At 40.9% G+C, this 18880-nt stretch overlaps 1 protein-coding gene across 5 annotated transcripts; it reads left to right on the forward strand.

Moving 5' to 3' along the window:
• The first annotated feature begins 260 nt into the window (after positions 1-260).
• On the forward strand, positions 261-18778 carry LOC146496347 (sorting nexin-14-like). 5 transcript variants are annotated; one of them, XM_085142345.1, is made up of 31 exons: positions 261-1063; positions 1249-1419; positions 1526-1646; positions 1842-1915; positions 2295-2373; positions 2460-2503; positions 2589-2676; positions 2765-2849; positions 2929-3085; positions 3270-3345; positions 3567-3611; positions 4459-4539; positions 4765-4879; positions 5062-5217; positions 5337-5461; positions 6074-6132; positions 6560-6586; positions 7351-7497; positions 8134-8266; positions 9235-9421; positions 9729-9812; positions 10085-10185; positions 11874-11985; positions 12199-12239; positions 12394-12513; positions 14627-14750; positions 16418-16582; positions 16687-16782; positions 16911-17002; positions 17349-17405; positions 18538-18778. In XM_085142345.1, exons 2-31 carry the CDS (start codon positions 1283-1285, stop codon positions 18574-18576), a joined length of 2967 nt encoding a protein of 988 aa, XP_084998471.1. In that variant the 5' UTR covers positions 261-1063; positions 1249-1282; the 3' UTR covers positions 18577-18778. The 5 variants fall into 5 exon arrangements, with proteins under 5 accessions (XP_084998471.1, XP_084998469.1, XP_084998472.1 ...); XM_085142343.1 differs by having other exon boundaries at positions 264-1063; positions 18535-18778; XM_085142346.1 differs by lacking the exon at positions 6560-6586 and having other exon boundaries at positions 265-1063; positions 18535-18778.
• Positions 18779-18880: the final 102 nt, after the last annotated feature.

Genomic DNA, 18880 nt, shown 5'->3' on the forward strand with positions numbered 1-18880 from the left:
ATTTGCTTTAAAGTTTCATGTTAAAATGCAAGATTTTGAATAAATATTTTCCTAAACGGGTTGACGAGCGCAGTGGGGGTGTGTAATAGACAAGATCTAATATGCTACAGTTTATATATTTTTTTTCATCTTTATATATGTATGTTTTGTGTGTATAATAGTGTATATGATTTATAAGGCTTATATTAGATTTATAGGACAGGCATACGTGCACAGTATTAGTGCCTTTGAATAAATTAAACAGTATTTTTTGCATTGAGTCGTCAAATGTAACAATACTGTGTTAGTATAGTTACTATTACAGTAACCTACAGCCTGATGTTAAAAGCTCTAAACGCCTTTGTGTCAGTTAACTGGAAGTAGGTCATCGCGAGTGATGGAGCTACTGTAGGAGGGCTATTTGCCGGTTAACCCAATTTAAGTCCACGTTAAAAAACGTAAAAACGCAATTTTCCCATGTTCCCTTGTGCAGTTTCTTCGGTCAAAGTACGACTGGAAGCTGTTTACCACACACACAAATCAATGGTGCTTCGCTTCGAGTCCGTTAAATGTGACAATAATATAAATAATGGCCGCTCCAGTGAGCACTACTCCGCTCCGGGACTCGTCTCCTCGACCCGGGCACCTTGGCGTGGGTTTCATTTCAAGGGGAATATGTGGCGGACACGTCCGTTACCTCAGAGCTAAACTACAGGAGCCAGTAGCAGCTACTGCTGCTGGGAGCGCAGCGGAGGTGACATCACACGTCTCCAGCTCTGACAACCGAGGCACCAACCACCGCCGCTGCTGCTGCTCCTCAATGGACAGCTATGCCCGTGACAGGACCGCGGCCATTAACCAAAACGGCAACCTATCAGAGTTTTAGGACGGTCCACGCACGAGTGATGCTGTGTAACTGCCACTAATCCTGCTGTGGCTCACAGCTGTGCGCGGCTCTGCTCTCTGCGCTGATCCTGCACACAGGCAACCTGCTTATGTATTTATTTTGTTTTTGCAAATTCATTATGGTGTCGCGCCTGAACTACAGTGAAAAATGGCCCATATCGTCCGCCGTACACTTACAGTAAGTGCTTGAGTCGATATGTTAAAATCAGTGCAACCTGATACGTATGTTAAGCGGAATAGATAGATTTAAAAAAATAAATAAAATACTGTGACTTTGAGTAAGGAGCTCGTGCTTCCTGCTACACGCCCTTATTTATTTGTAGCCTGCAGCCACTTCGTAATGCGACCTTTATTTATTTACAGTAATATGCAGTAGGCTGGATGTTGACAGACAAAGATGGGATGCATCCGGGCTTATCTGCAGAAATTAAGACGCAGGGTAAAGGTGGACCGGCTCAGAGAGCTTGGTCGACAATATCCAGTCTTCTGCTTCCTTCTGCTGGTCCTGCTTCTCTCCACTTTGCTTTTGAACAGGTAACTAGTTACACCACTAAAGAGATTACTAGAACAGGTAACTAACTCACTTCATAGCTTACCATGTTTTTATTCATTTATACCTCACACCTCCTTTTTACTATAGATATATTCACATTATAATGGTGTTTTGGTCGTTCCTGGCTGGAGTCGTCACTTTCTACTGCTCCCTGGGGCCCGAGTCTCTGCTGCCTAACATCTTAGTCTCCATTAAACCAAGAATCAAGGTCTGTTAGAATTTAACTGAACAAATTAGGAGGATACAGCCTCCACACTCTGAGTGCCACAACTGATAGAAATATATGTAATGTCTATCACTTGTTGGAAGCATGCTATTGCTTACTTATACATTGATGATGATGAATAAAAATGCACAAAAGCAGCAGCAGTTCATAATCTTTGCTGTTGACTTTATCTTGTAGTCGTACCAGCAGGAGCTGTTTCCGCTGGGCCACAGCTGTGCTGTTTGTGGAAAAATCAAGTGCAAAAGGCACAGGTGAGTGACGTGGTTATGCTGTTGTGCAACAGTCGTTGACTGGACAGAAGCTGACTTGTGTTTTATCGAAACCTTATATCTATTTCAGCAGCAGTTATATATTTAGCATAATAAATGCTTAATGCCTGACGCCACAGTTTACAGATTATCTGTGACCAAGTCCATATCATTGTGTTACTACATATGCTATATATATATATATATATATATATAAAACCTCATTACTGGGTTGACAACAATAAGTTACCTACTTATTAGGTCATGGGAGATTTAGCAATGCCATCTAGTGGTCAGACTTGATTCTTCTGTCTTCCTCTGCTGATGATACTGAATTTTTTCTATTTCATTCCTTTTTTTTCAATTTTGTTCATATTTATAGACCGACTCTGTTACTGGAAAACTATCAGCCATGGCTTGACCTGAAAATTCCTTCTAAAGTGGATGCCTCACTCTCAGAGGTAATAGACATATTTGTTAAACACGTTATTATTCTTAAATAAACATTAAATGAATGGCATAATAAAATTTATTGTTTCTATTTTAGATTCTAGAGCTTGTTCTGGAAAATTTTGTATATCCTTGGTATAGGTAAGAGTTTCTTGTATCCTTCCTCCGAGGTTCAAACTGTGTTGTGTCCTGTGAAGTGACGGGACAGATTTCTTTTTCCTTTCAGAGACATCACAGACGACGAGGCGTTTGTCGACGAGCTGAGAGTGACCTTGCGTTTCTTTGCAGCCGTGCTGGTTCGTCGGACTCAGAAGGTGAAACTTAGACTCTATAAAGATAAAAACTTTGAATTTTTTAAACCGGTCTTCATCATTTTTAAATAAACGTGTCTCTCTCTCTTAGGTGGATGTGGCATCTCTCATCACAAAAAAGCTCCTTAAAGTCTCCATGAAGCACATTGAAATTATTAGCAAAGCAAGGCAGAAGGGTATGGCAGATATAATCACACAGAGCAGTTTGTTTTTCATTTCTTTTATCGTAAAAAATGTTTTTTGGTTTCTTTTCAGTAAAAAACATAGAGTATCTTCAACAAGCTGCCCTGGAGGAATATGGTCCTGATCTCCACGTGGCTCTTCGCAGTCGCAGAGATGAGCTTCTCTACCTCAGGAAGCTGACTGAGATACTGTTCCCTTACATCCTGCCGCCCAAGGCTACAGACTGCAGGTAACTGACTGCTCTGGAAGTAAAGCCCATGCACTGCAATCATATATTTACCCAATTAAGTCACAACATGAATGCACAGCATGATTCTACCATGAGAATAGTGTCATTTGTGACACTACGCAGCACTACGTCTTTATTGCTTCATTCTCTTATTTCCTGCTTCTGTATCTCGTCATTCTCTCAGATCTCTTACACTCCTGATAAGAGAAGTTTTGGCTGGTTCTGTCTTCCTTCCTTCGATGGACTACTTGGCTGATCCTGTGAGTGTAGAATAGAAATCCAAAGCTGTTTTTTTCCCTTAAACGTGTCTTTGGATGCTTTTGCCAGTCTAACAGGATATTTCTTTTATAGTCCTTTAACCAGTGCTAATGTGCAGTATTATGAGAAAGCAAATAAAAGACAAATCAAAACATTACTTACAGCGCTACAATTGAGTTTGAAGCTTATTGACTGCTTTTTTTGTGTTTTTTTTTAATTTTAGGACACAGCGAATCATTTAATTTTGATATTCATTGACAACTCACCTGTAAGTATATACTGGACTGTAACTGGCTGTAATTTACACTCACCAGTCACTCTGTTTGGTTCACCTTTCTAGTAACAAGTCAGGTCGATCTTTTGCTTTCTGAACTCAAATTTTTGTGGCATAAAGCAGATTTGTTGGCTGGGTTATTAAAGATGGACATGGTCAGCAGCAGTACTCAGTGTGTGTCAAGAAAATATCCCCACACCATTACACCAGCACCACGTGTCTGAGTTATTGGTATAAGGCAGGATGAATCCATGCTTTCATGCTCTTTACATTAAATTCTTAAGTGTCACAGCAGAAATTCAGACTCATCAGACCAGATAATGTCTTTTATATCTCCTGTTGTCCAATTTTGGTGAATCTTTGTGTGGTCCTCTGTTGCTGTAGCCCATCTGCTTCAGTGTTCAACATGTTGTGCATTCAGAGATGCTGTTTTGGATACCCTGGTTATAATGAGTGGTTATTTGAGTTACTGTTGCCCTCCTATCCTGTCTGCTCAAAGCAGCCAGAAGTCTGGCCACTCTCCTCTGACCTGTGACGTCCACAAGGCATTTTCACGTAGAGAACTGCTGCTCATGGGATATTTTCTCTTTTTCAGACCATTTTCTTGAGATGGATGTGTGGAGTAAATCCCAGTAGATCAGCAGTTTCTGAAATACTCAGCCCAGCCTGTATTAGCACTAGCAACGATGCCACATAGAAATCCACTTAAATCTCCTTTCTTCTCCGCTCTGATTCTTCTTCTGAACTGGCATAGGCGTACCTAACAGAATGAATGAAGGGTGAGTGTATCTTCTGTGAATTTTAAATGTGTATTTAATTTTTCCCGACTTGTTCACTCCAGCCTGAAGAAGCCACAGAGCCCACTTCAACACTGGTTCCTTTCCTACAAAAGTACTCTGATACTCGCAGCAAAAAGCCCTCAGTAAGTGTTTGCTTTCATCTAAGAGAGCGAAGTAATTCATTAAAAACCTACAAAAATTCAACTGCAAGCCGCCTTTGAAACAAAAGCCATCTGGCATTAAGCAAAAACCTAGTGACAATGTGTAGCTGGTATATGGGACAGCGTAAGCCTAATAAAAGCAGGAGGAATATAGCAGGCAATGCTTTATAGAGTATATTAATCCATTTTTTCCTGCCTTTGTATCAGGTGCTAAAGCTGGAGTTGAAGGAAATTCGAGAACAGCAAGACCTTCTCTTTCGCTTTATGAACTTCCTAAAACAAGAAGGCGCTGTCCATGTCCTCCAATTCTGTCTCGCAGTTGGCAAGTATTCAGTTTTTTTCTCTAAATTGTTTGTAGTTGTTAATAGTTGTTGTTACCTTAATTACTCAGTTCTGTCAGTCAACAGCTTTTAATCACCCCATCTGAAATTATCAGGAAAAATTACCACCACCACAGTTAACCTATCACTGTGACGTATTGATGTGACTCTCTTAACTTCTCAGAGGAGTTCAATGACAGGATTCTGTGCCCTGAGCTGTTGGATTCAGAGAAGATGATGCTCCATAAGGAAGTGAAGAAGATCTACGAGACCTATTGCTTGGACGAGAGTGTTGACAAAATCCGCTTTGACCCTTTTATAGTGGAAGAAATACGCAACAGTATGTGACAGGAGTCATTATTGAAGTTAAAGTGTCTTAAACATCCTGGGTCTGCCTTAATGAGTGTGCATGCTGTGTAGTATGCTAACTCGCTTGTGTGTTTTTGTTGAACGTCCTAGTTGCTGAGGGTCCTTATGGGGAGGTGGTGAAACTGCAGACCATGAGGTGCTTGTTTGAAGCCTACGAGCACGTCCTCTCTCTTCTGGAGAATGTTTTCACCCCCATGTTCTGCCACAGCGATGAGGTTAGCGCCCACACCTCAATAGAAACCACTAAGCCTATTGTCACCCAGCTTCATTTCCAGATTTAAGCATTTTCCTGTCTAAATTATGGGTCTTTAAGTTGAGACTGAATGATCATTCCTTAAATTTAGTATTTTTATTGTCTCAGATATACCAAAACTATATCTGTAAAATGCTTAAACTCAAACTCAACTGGAATTTGTTGACTCAGACCCATTTTTCCATCCCCCAGCTACCAACCGCTATCGGCCCTGTCATCAATATCAGACGCGCAACCGGCCAATGAGCCGGCGCTGGCATTATGCCAAACTGCCAAGCTGAATTTCACCCCTCAGAAGCAATTTCATTGAATTCAGCTGGGTGGACCAGAGCTCAGCCATTGTTCAGAGCAGGCCATAGCCCTGTGTGAATAGTGTCTGGATAACAATGTGAGGTTATTTTCTACTTAGTTGCCACCCCTGTTCTTGCTCCCAAATAAACTGGGCATCAGTGGTTATTATTGTTTAGGCATTAAGAGGTCAATAGATATGGCATGTTCCTTGAGTTTAGCTTGCATACTGTACCAGATTTTCCATATGTGTTGTTTGATTGCCGTGACCTTCTTTTTTCCACAGTACTTTCGGCAGCTTCTCAGAGGGGCCGAGTCCCCTGCCAGAAATTCCAAAATGAGCAGGTAGGTTTCACTTTGTTATGTTTGTGTGTAACAGCATAAAAGTTTAGCATAATGATGCACAGGTGGACTTTCAGAAAATATAGAAACAGAAAACAGCGCAAACACAAATTCACTGTTAACTAAGATTTTAGACACACAGTCAATTTCTGTGTTTTCTTCCACGTCCAGTTTTCCTGGTTTCCCTATTAAACGTACATAAATCCCTGTCCCTGGATATGCTATGAGCCAGCTGCGTCACACATAAACAACTGTAACTAAGCTGTAAAGAAGCAATCCGTTTTCTTGTAATGCAAGTTATATTAGACTACTGCAGTATAGCTGTAACTGAACTGAAGCCATGGATCGACTGTCATGTTTTCTATCGCGGGGTGTGGTGTGTACGTGGCCACGCGGCCCAGCCACTAACTCCTTGTGCATATTGTTCCAGAAATAGCGTCAGTTTGGATGACATTCGGTGAGTACAAGTCGTCAGTGTGCTGATCAGAACAGTGGCTGGCTGAGTAGTGCTGCACGCAAGATTCCAAAAGACACTTCATACTTAAGATTAAAGATGTGCTGCCTTTGTTTTTTAACAGAATCACTGTGCCCTGCCTGGGCCCGAGCCGTCAAGGAGGGCTTCAGTGTCATAAGCACTAGCTGATACTACGATAATGATATATAATCTTTTAGCACTCATCTCATTTCACCCCTAAATACATGTTTTATTTGGTGAGTGTGCTGTAGCTGCAAAAAGAGAGAACACTGAGTAAACTGACCTTTATGAGCTAATCATAGCATGTGTCAGCAGTAAGCCTATAAGCAGATAAAGCTAATAAAAGCATTATATCCAAAATGAGAGAATTAAAATGAAGGAAAACTGATTTTCTGTTTCATTTCCAACACCTGAAAGCAAACTTGTTATAAAGGCAGTTTCCAAAGCAGCATAAATTACGCCACTCAAAATGATAGATGGGATAGCATATAATTGCTTTCGCAGCCCACAATCACATGTGACCAGTTTCGAGGCTAACCTCCCTCCATACCTGCGATTAAGAAACCTTCTCCACCTCTGCCCGTTTGTCTGCCCATTACGCCCATCTGTGTATTTCCACCATCGTGCCTGTGTCTGTGACCGTATGTCCACTCTGATTCTGTGACCACCATACTGCCTGCCCTGGTATGATCCACGATCCGCTCCCTCCTCTTGCCCGTGGGGATGTGACCCTGTTCTGCTTATAGCTCCTGGGACTGGAGCCCCGAGTCCCCGTCCTCACTGTTCACCGCCTCTGGCAGCTCTTCACCTGCATCTTGTAACTCCCTCCATGCCCAGTCCACGTTCACAAACTTCCCATATGGCTCGCTATCCCACCGCCACTCATCACCCAAGTAAGTCAGGGTCCATCTGTCTGTCACAGGTCGCTCAGTGTGATGTCATGCTATCCAGTTTCACACCCATGTGACCCCAGTCCCAGCCGGACGCCTGCATGGTGGGGTCTATGCACGGGATCCTGTTTTAATTTGTTGTTTTGTTTCCTCCACCGCAGCCAATTTTTCTGTGCTCGGCTTCTTGTGTAGTAGGCGTATCTCTGTGCGTCATGTGGTGATTTTTATTTTACGTGAACAAACCGGCACTCACACAGAGCACCTGTGATGTTGTGTGCTTTTTATCGGTTGTCAGGTAACTGATCATCATCAGCATTTTTTACACCCTGAAAATATCCCCTCCAAGCTACACATCTGTCCATCACTGCTCAGTGCTTTGTTGTGTGTGTGTGTGTTTTGTGGCTCTGTAGCGCTTTACAAATAACGCAGGCATTTTATTGTAAGATGACTGTGAAGTTAAACGTTCTCATTGGTTTGGCTAGATTAGCTTTTACCTCCCATGATACAGATACAGTAAGATGCTTCTTCTTCCCTACAGTCCCTGCTCTGTTACCTCTCTGAAGCTGCATGCGCTTTGCTGAAGCCAAGCGCATCTCCTCCTTTGCTCCGTGTTTAATAGCCTCCTTGTTTGAACTGCAGGAGTACGTCTAAGAGGGGCGAGTCCTTTGGGATTAGCCGCATTGGCAGTAAGATCAAAGGAGTGTTCAAGAGCACAACGATGGAAGGAGCCATGCTGCCATCCTATGGGCTGGTAGAGGGGGAGGATGATATGGTAAGGCACATATAAAAATGTCCTAAACATTCATTATAAGAAGATGATAGTGTATAAAATAATGCTCACATGGTGATAGTTGCTTTTTAGGGTTAAACTGCATGTTAAATTTAAAGCAGCGTGTCAAATTTATTAGAAGTAACTGCAAACAGAGTCTTCAAGTCATATTGAGGGTCTCCTGAAGTAATTCCCACATGGAGGCGCTGGTGAGTAAAGAAAACAAAGCCACATAGTCTATTAATTCTACCTTATGGGCAAATCTTCAAGGTTTTCAGTGCAATTTGCCGACTCTGCCGAGTTTGACAAAGCTTGTTTTTTGCTGATTTCTTCGGGCATAATAAAATATCTGTCTGTTTTTCCAATATTTAAATCCAACGTTTGGGTTCTGGCGTTTTCTGAGGTGGAGTCCATGAATTTGCTTGTTTTACAGTAGATAGTGTTGATTTTAAAGAGCAAGAGTTTCCCTGTGAAACCACAAAGACAACCTGTGAAAATGACTAAATATCCACCTTAAATGAAAGAATTAAAAAAAAAAAAAGTGTCAGATGAATGAAAATCCGCTAGTTTAAGAGCTTTTGTAAATTTATATTGATGTGACTTCAAACACAGTCTGTTACAGCACTTTACTGTCTTTACTCTGTTAATTCCTTGTTTGGCATTTATTGTAAAGGGATATCCTGTGTATACGTTGCACTTCCCTTACTTGTGGTCAGGTCTCAGTCACCTTTTTTTTGTTTAGTTGTCCCTGATCTTCACATTTGCTGTTCAATTTAATAGTAATTTTGATAGGAGTAGATTATATGGTTAAGGTAAAAAGAACCCATACACAAAGAACAAAAGAAGTCCAAGAAATTAAAGTCAGGCCTCTACCTTTGTGTGTTTTGCAGCATAAAAGTGGTCGTGTTGTTCATCTATCGTGTACTCTGCAAAGCCTTGACCTCAACCACTCTCACTTCCTTCTATTCAAGGTGGAGGAAGCCATGATGGTGCTGGAAGATGACCCCCCTATGGAGGCGGCCTCCACCCCGAGCACCCCGCGAAACCTCTCAGCCTGGAACATCACAATCCCGTACATTGATTTCTACGATGATGACGTAAAGAGGGAGCGCATTCCAGTGTTTTGTATTGATGTAGAGCGCAATGACCGGAAGGCAGGTGAGGCTGTGCGGACCTTCCTTCAGTGTCACTTAGTGTCTTCTGAGTGAAGTCACTCACCATTTCAGCTGGGACGTTTTTAGAGTCATCCGTGTCTTTTAATAGAATTGAACTCTGATTGAAAAAAGGATCTAAGGATAATTTTCTTATCAGAAAACCCCCATAAAAGCACACAATGTCAACCAACATATCTCATTAAAACATACTTGTAAATAATCTGTAATACTATTAGGTAACCAGTAACTAGTGTGACTAGCTGTTTTGGTTTGGGGTCATTAATTAAACCTTGTTGTTTTACTCTCTGCAGTCGGACATGAGACTGAGCACTGGTCTGTGTACAGGAGATATCTGGAGTTCTATGTCCTAGAGTCAAAGCTCACCGAGTTTCATGGTAGGTTTTCTACATAATGCTAATTTAGAGCACATGTGCACTGCTCTGTTTTTCATTCAAGGCCATCAGGAAGGAATTTTCCCATGAAAATGACGTCATCGACTCCACAGAAAAATACCAGATTATTACTTCCAAGTAAACTTACATTTTAGAAGCGAAGAACATTTAATGGCCCTGTTGCATTATTTGGGGACTTGGAAACTGCACGGCTGTTATGTTCCAGTTAAAGAGAGACACATATTTTTAACACTCGTCTTTAACACCATCTGCAGGCTCATTTCCAGATGCGCAGCTGCCCTCAAAGAGAATAATTGGTCCCAAGAATTACGAATTTCTGACATCGAAGAGGGAGGAATTTCAGGAATATCTTCAGGTAGATATCTGAGCTTCTCATGGCCTTTTCTTCTGAATTGCACTAGGCAGGATACTCAGTCATGTGAAAAAGAAAGTTTTCAAAGGACTCCATGAAGTGCTGTGAAACATTGAGTACAGCCTTACCGCTTCAATAGAAATTATGATGCTAATAGCAGTCCAATCATATGCACTGGATCATGCAAGTGTGACCATCTCTGATGTTGAAATGCAAATGCTTTTTTAATGAGGTAGCATTTAGATAGGTGTAATATATACTGTACCTAGGCAATATAACAGGTTTTGATCAGCTACAATAATCACTTTTAAAAGTTTCATGCTTTATGTAATTACTGTGTAGCTACACTTTTAACATTTTTCTATATAATTTCTTTATATAATCGTACTATGATGATTGTAGTGTATGTATATATTTATGTCTACATGTACCCAACCCTAATAATCATAAACATAATATACAAAAATGTGCATCCTATTGTTAATTTTAATAGCAAAACTGGACATTTAGCACTATGCATTTAGTTTATGCATTTTCTGCAAAATATATATTGGAACCTGATGACTTTCTAGTATTAATTAAAAGAATATGCTCCTAATATAAGATGTTTGGAGTAAATATATTATAGTAAAATTGATGAATATAACCTGGGGGCATCAAGTATAATTTTAAAACGAACCTCAAATAAATAAAAAAAAATACAGAAAATGTTTACTTCAACTTATTGCTGCTAGAGGTGATTCTAAAAGTTGCTGAATCATGGTTTGTACTGTGAAAACTTCTTCAAATAACTAAATAATAAAAACTAAGAAAATGACTTTGAGGGGGAGCGGTTGGTGAGAAGGTTACGAACAAATTAGCTTGAAATACGTACGCACACACACACACGCACACACACACACACACACACACACACACACACACGCACACACACACACACATTGTTGAAAGGTGTTTGGGTGTAGTTTTCTGTGCGTATGCGTTTATCAAGAATACTTCAAATTAGGTTTCAGAAAAAAAGAAACATTTAAAGTCATCTTAATCAGTCTTAGTCAGTGGTTGAGTCACTTCTTGTAAAGAGAGAAAAATATCTTTGTCATTGCTTCATTTGGTGATTCTAAGAGCAGCTTTTCAAAAGCACAGAGGAAAAAACTGAATAAAACACAATTCAGTCTCTGCAGTTGCTGCCAAGATCTTTAAACACTTCAAGGAATAAAATTTGAGTCTTAACTGTTGAACATTTATAGAGAAAAATGACAAAACTCCCCATCCTGGAGAGGATGGAACGGCAAGGAAAGATTTTTAAATGGTCCCCACCTGGAGGACCATCAGTATAGAATCACAAGAGACAACACAAAAAGCAGTAAAAGTTTTCACTGTGATGGATTACTTACCTTGAAATAAGTATTTTTAAAGGCACACCAAGAGGCTGCTTTGAAAGCTTGGGAATTAATTTAAAAGTTGCAATTTTCTGTGGAAAGTAGTAAGCACTAATCCAAACTTGGTTGGGAGGCTTTATAAGCAGAAAAACCCACATAAAGCCCTTGAAAATCCACAGTCTGCTTTGTTCTAAAAACAAGTAAAGCACTTGCATCTGCATACATTTGATCATACACAATAAATCTGCAGTCCTGTGATTGATTTTCAGCTACAGAACAAATGTGTGTTTTCATTATCTGTTAACTTTGCAGAAACTCCTGCAGCACCCAGAGCTGAGCAACAGCCAGCTACTGGCCGACTTCCTGTCTCCTCATAGCATGGAGTCTCAGTTCCTGGACAAGATGTTACCTGACGTGAACCTCGGTACAGTATGAGGCACATTCTCTCTGACCTGGCTGCAGAGAATGTGACAGACGCTTTGTTTAAACAAATGTGCAAAATAGATGATGTTTAAACAGCCTGTGGAAATGTTTGATCAGGCTGACCTTGGGTTGGATGAGAAGAGATGTGTCTGGAAAAGAGCCACAACGTGACAGAAGCATACATCACTGAGATAAGGTTTTTTATTTTTCACAGGGAAAATCATTAAGTCGGTCCCCAGCAAACTGATAAAAGAGGTGAGAAATGCATTTATTCTGGGACACAATATGTAGGATGTGCTTTGTGTCTCATCTTTCACAATACAGATGTTTTTAAATGTCAGCTTTGTGTTTTTGAAACCATAACCACCCAATATACATTTTGCACGTGTGTTTTTTTTTTTTATGGCAGAAAGGGCAGCACCTGGAACCTTTCATCCAGTCCTTCTTCAATTCCTGTGAATCTCCCAAACCCAAACCCAGCCGACCTGAGCTCACTATCCTGAGTCCCACCTCAGAGAATGACAAAAAGGTTGGCAAGTGAGGCTTTATAGCTTTTTGAGTGTCTGCATTGTTTAAAAGAGTAGCCTGAGGAGAATCCTGACTACTGGTAGAGTCCTCCCTAAAGCTCAGTTGCAATTAATTGTTCCTGTTACAACTGTCTGGTCAAAAGTCCACAAGCCAGCTGAGCTTTACAGATATACAGTGAGGAAATAATTAGATTATTAGAGCCTCTGCTGAATTGGTGAGTTTGCTCACTTACAAAGAAACAAATCAGTCTCTAATTATTATGGTAATTTCTTTTTAATGGAGAGAGACAGAAAATTGATCAAAAATCCAGAAAAAAAACATATTGCATAACAGTTATGAACTGATTTGCATGTCGTTGAGTGGAGAAAGTATTTGATCCCCTACAACCTAAACAGAATTTTGCCTCCCAGAGATTGGCTGCCTGCTCTTGTGGCACACAGATTAAAATCAATTGTCGAAACTTCTGATCTCAACTTATGTATATAAAGCACAAATGTCAACCGAATGGATTTCCATCACAATGGGCAAGACATAAAAAGGCTGTCAAAGGATGTCAAGGACAAGATTGTCAACCTGTGTAAGGCTGAAATGAGCTACAAGACCATCAGCAGGAAGCTTGGTGGAAGGAAGTGACAACTGCCGGTGCGATTGTTCAGAATAAAAATAAAAAGACCATCAATCACCCTCGGTCTGGAGCTCCACGAAAGATCTTGCCTCATGATGTGAGGGTGATCATGAGAGTGGTGGCAGATCAGTCCCAACCTACATGGGAGGAGCTTGTTAATGATCTGAAGGCAGTAGGAACCGCAGTCAACAAAAACAACAATGGTAACACACTATGCCGAAATGGATTGAATCTTGTAGTTCTTGCAAGGTCCCCCTACTCAAGAAGTTACAAGCCTGTCTTAAGTTTCCAGTGAACATTAAAATGATTCAGAAGAGTGTTGGGAGAAAGTGCTGTTGGAAGATGAAACCAAAATCAAGCTCTTTGGCATCAACTTAAACTGCTGTGTTTGGAGGAAGAGAAACGCTGAGTATGACCTAAAGCCTCCACCATATTCCCCACAGTCAAGCATGGAGTGTAAACACTATACTTTGGGGCTGTTTTCCTGCGAAGGGTACAGGATGTCTTCACCGCACTGAGAGTCCAATGAACGTGGCCACGCTTGGACAAGAACCTGCTTCCCGCAACCTGAACACTGAAGATGGGTCGTCGTCATCTTCTAGCAACACAGTGACCCAAGACATACCATCAAGGCAGCAAAAGAGCAGCTAAAGAAGAAGCACATTAGGGTCATGGAGTGGCTTAGCTGGTCTGTAAACTTCAGTCTTATAGAAAATCCATAGAGGGAGCTGAAGCTTTGAGTTGCCAAGCAGCAGCCAATAAAGATGAAGGATTTAGAATTTCTGTAAAGATGAGTGGGCCAAAGTCCCTCCTGAGATGTGTGCAAACCTGGTGCCAACTACAAGCAACTTCTTACCCCTGTACTTGCCAACAAGGGTTTCTCCACCAAGTATGAAGTTATTTATTGGTCTGATATTCTCTCTGTGAGCAAATTTACAAATTGAGCAGGGGATTAAATAATCCCCTAAATAAAGTTTTTAAAGCAAAGACAGTGATTTGTATCGACTATTTATGGAACTGTTTATGCTGATATTTTGTTTCCTCTAGTGTTTATTAGATTCCTCTGTCTTGAATTAAAAGGAAGTTTAATGGGATTAAAATCAGCCAATGGTGATTCTAGTATTACAGACACAATAGAATAAAACATCAGCACATGCGCTATTTTTGCAACAAATTTTGTGAAGTAGCACTTCACAAAATTTAAATGAGGTCTGACATTGCCAAGAAAGGCCTCGGGCATTTAATCTGACAACTCGCCAGTGGTTGAACTGATGAGATCATAACAGCTTTTTGCAAGTGGTGCTTAAACAAACACGTCCACTTAACTTAACATAAAATCTGAATATATTCCTAAAAGAATAGGGACGTTACATATTTACTTTGCCAGAGTTTTGTGAGTCACTCATAACTGGAAATGCTCTCAGATAGAGACAGTGGGTGTTTGAAAGAGCTTCAGTCTTAAAATCTGACGCAAGTGTCTCACCCCCAGCTCTTCAATGACCTCTTCAAAAACAATGCCAACCGATCAGAGATGACAGAGAAGAGACACAATCAGAACTACTTCATGGAAATGATCACCATTGAAGGGGTCTATGACTACTTGATGTATGTTGGTAAGTAGAGGTTTGGTTTTTTTTTGCAGTCTGTTCTGCAGACACAATTTATGATGTTTCCTTTCCAGGCTTAAACATAGAATGTGGATCGATTTGTACTGGGTTGAAATGTTATTGGAAAGTGTTTCAGAAAGGACTTGTTTTGCAAGGTAAAATACTAAAGTGAAATACTCCACATGTGCCATTTGTGGATCTGCTGTGAAACCACTTCTGGGTTGTGCCACAGCAGAGATACCCTCTCTCGGCTTCTCCCTGAAGGCACAGGGACATTTCCAAACCAGCGGAGAGACACAATATCCACCTCAACTACTTCCATTTGATGCAGAGAGGCAGCGTCTCTACTCTGACTCCTTCTTGAATGACTGAGCTCCTCTTCTTATCTCTCCTCGCTTCCTTCAGAGGAAGCCCATTTCCACCGCTTGTCTTATTCTTTCATCCGTCTTGGTCTGTGTAGCTGACAGACGCTAGAACCATGAAACATATGGCTGAAAGTGCATGCTGCTAAAAAAGAAATATTAGGCCAAATAATTGAAAAATGTCCACAGTGTTAAGTTTACACCAAATGAACCATAAGGTCGGCAAATAGGGGATGAGGAAAGAGAGATTGTAAAACACACAGTTTATGCTGATCGGGCATAACGATGACCACTGACAGGTGACGTTGATTACACTGATTGTCATTAGGAAGTAAGTGAACATTTTGTCCTGGAAGTTGATGTGTTAGAAGCAGAAAAAATGGGCAAGTGTAAGCATTTGAGAAAGTTTGACAAGGGCCAAAATGTGATAGCTAGACAGCTGGGTCGGAGCATCTCCAAAACTGCAGCTCGTGGTGTGTTCCTGGTCTGAATCGGTCAATACTTATCAAAAGCAGTGAAGGAAGGAACAGTGGTGAGTCAGCAACAGGGTCATGGCTCATTAGCTCATTGATGGGGAGCGAAGATGAACTACTGTAGCTGGAATTGCAGAAACAGTTACTGCTGGTTGTGATAGAAATGTTTAAGAACACGCTGAGTATTGCAGTTTGTTGTGTATGCATCTGCATAGCTGCAGACCAGTCAGGGTGCCCATGCTGACCCCTGTACAGTGCTGAAAGTGCCAACAATGGGCATGTGAGGATCAGAACTGGACCATGGAGTAATGGAAGAAGATGGCGTGGTCTGACGAATTACATTTTCTGTCACATCATGTGTATGTGTGAAGCTTCTCTGGGGAACACCAGACACCAGGATGCACTATGGCAAGAAGGCAAGTATAAACTCGCAGAAGCAGTGTGGTGCTTTGGGCAGTGTTCTGCTGAGAGACCTTGGGTCCTGCCATTGGTGTGGATATTACTTTGACATGTGTGGAAACTGTATTCCCTGACGGCTGTGGAAAAATGTATAGGAATGATTTCAGAAGCACAACAGGAAGTTTGAGGTGATGAATTGGCCTCTAAATTCCCCAGATGTAAGTCCAGTTGAGCATCTGTGGGATATGCTCCAGTCCATGGAGGCTTCACCTCGCAGCTTATAGGACTTGTTGGTACGAGCATCTATGCTTTGATTGTTTAAGGGCTGCAAGCAACACAATATCAGACAGGTGGTCATAATGCTATACCTGACTGGTGTATATTAAAAAGACAGGTCATGTAGGTGATCAGTGCTCTCTCTCTTCTTCTTGATTTTTAGGCAGAGTCGTCTTTCGTGTCCCTGATTGGTTGCACCACCTGCTAATGGGTGGCAGGATCCTGTTCAAGAACACACTGGAGGCCTACACAGATTATTATCTTCAGTACAAACTCAACCAAGTGGTCCAGGAGCACCGGCTAGTCTCGCTCATCACCCTGCTTAGAGGTACACGGCCAAGGAACCGAAGAGAGTCTGCGTGTTTGTGAGAATCTTGAACTTTAAACAAACTAAGTGAGGTGAAATCATGTACTGAACCTTTGCCCTCATAGACTCAGTTTTCTGTGAAAGCAGCCCGCCTCGCCCCGCCCAAGACAAGCAGAGGAGAGCAAAGAAGACGTTTGAGGAGATGATGAGCTATATTCCAGGTATTTATTTAGTTCTTCCAAGTCGCCTTTTGTAATTTATGGACCACTTGTAGTCGTCATCTAAACCTACAAGACAAGTGGTGAGTTTTAAATTGCCGCCTGGGGGCTTGCCCTTGATTTATCTTCAGACTTTCTGGGGAAATGTATCGGAGAAGAGGCCAAGTATGAAGGAGTGCGTCTCCTCTTTGATGGACTACAGCAGCCAGTGCTCAACAAACAGGTACAAGGACAGACACGCGCAAACAGCGGGGACACACTCTGTGCTTTCTCAGAATGTTTGCACTTCGCTGATAGGAAATGTGATAGGACATGAAAAAAAGCTGTGCTAGTATATGACAGATGGGTATATGAATGAAATTGACTTGGTGTACATTTTCCTGCTGTGCAGCGTATCTCTGAATGCAACATTCGCACCTTATAATAGGTACGCAATGTAACATGCAGTTTGCTGAAACACAGTTTCCTCTGCCGTTCTGCATACTGGTCGTGTTTCCATCTTTATTTAAACACGACTGACCTTAATGCTTCTCATCTTGTTCCTACCTTTTTTGCTTTGCCTTCCTCAGCTGACATATGTGCTGCTGGACATCGTCATTCAGGAACTTTTTCCAGAGCTAAACAAGGTAAACATATATTCATTTTTGTTCACCCACCCATCTATAGGTTCTTATCCTCCACAGAACGGAGTGTGAATATATCCTGACACCCAAAAAACCCCAAATACCAAAACATAAACAGAAAAATGAAAAAACATGCAGTCAATAACTATCAGCAACATCATTGTTAATCGTTGCATAAGTGAATGAATGAGACTGCATGATGATGTTCAATGTTAAATGAATATAAGATTAAATAACTGCATTTTTAGTGGAGAAATACACACATATCACTCGTTAATAAGTATGCCAAAGTCCTTTACCTGGATAGTCTTACAGTAATGCTTCTGCAATTGGAGTGAAGATTAGCTGTCACACCAAAATCTCAAAAATTATGAGCATAATTCTGATGTTGAATTTGTTTAACTCCTATCCCCATGTCTGGATTTATTTCTGTTCTTCTGCTTTTGAATATATATATCAAATGGTTTAATTGGATGCATTTAGGTTAGAGCAGAGGTTAGAGGGCAACAAAAGGCTTGAAACGTAAGAGGTACTAGAAAGGAACAGCTGGAGGAAAACTAATGAGGTTATTTGGCCATTGGGCATAAAAAAAGAGCATTTAGAAGATGGAATTTCACCAGTCTGCAAAACACTGCCCCTACAAATTGTTGAATAATATCTGAATCATGTTCCTCAATATAAAACCTTGAAGGGTTTAAATATCTCATCATCTACAGTACATAATATCATCAACCGATCAGGGAATTGGGAAAAATCTCTGTGTGCAAGGGACAATGCTGAAAATCAATATAGCATCTTTGGACCCTCAGGTGGCAATGCTTTAAAAACAGGAAAGAATCTGTCATGGAAATCACAGCATGTGCTCAGGAACACTTCCAGAAATCACATATTAAAGCTCGATCAGGCAAAGAAGAAGCCGTAATAAACATTTTGTTTTTTTTAATTGTTTTTCTATTTTTAATTAGTTGTGCTTTATGTGACTGCATTCCATTTTTATTCTTCCCAGCGTCCCAACTTTATGGAAATGTGATTGTACACAATCAAAGCTTTTTCACATTGTCTTTAAATCAAACACCAAACCACAGCAACATACATCTGCTTCTGAGTTAACCCTGCATTCTTGTGTTCTCAGCAGGTGCAGAAGGAGACGTCTGTGATGGCTCCATGGATGTAAAATAAACATGAGCCAACATGCTTGGCATACCCGAGCTCATCCAACGCATAGACTTTCATAACTGACATGTACAGTAACTGTATCTGGATACCTGCTCCCACAACAGGAGGAAAGGCAGATGGTTTCTCCTGGTGCATCTGTCATTAATTTGTAAAATAAATACATACATGAAGTATATACTAAATAAAAAGTCAGAATTTAACTGACAATTTCTTCTTTGTATTATTATTAGCAGTAGAAGCTAAAAGTAAAAGACAGTGATTTAACAGTTTTGTCAGGTGTGGTGGAGGTGGAGAGGACACAA

The sequence above is a fragment of the Neolamprologus multifasciatus genome, chromosome 19, assembly GCF_963576455.1.
Source record: "Neolamprologus multifasciatus chromosome 19, fNeoMul1.2, whole genome shotgun sequence".
Taxonomy (NCBI): Eukaryota; Metazoa; Chordata; class Actinopteri; order Cichliformes; family Cichlidae; genus Neolamprologus; species Neolamprologus multifasciatus.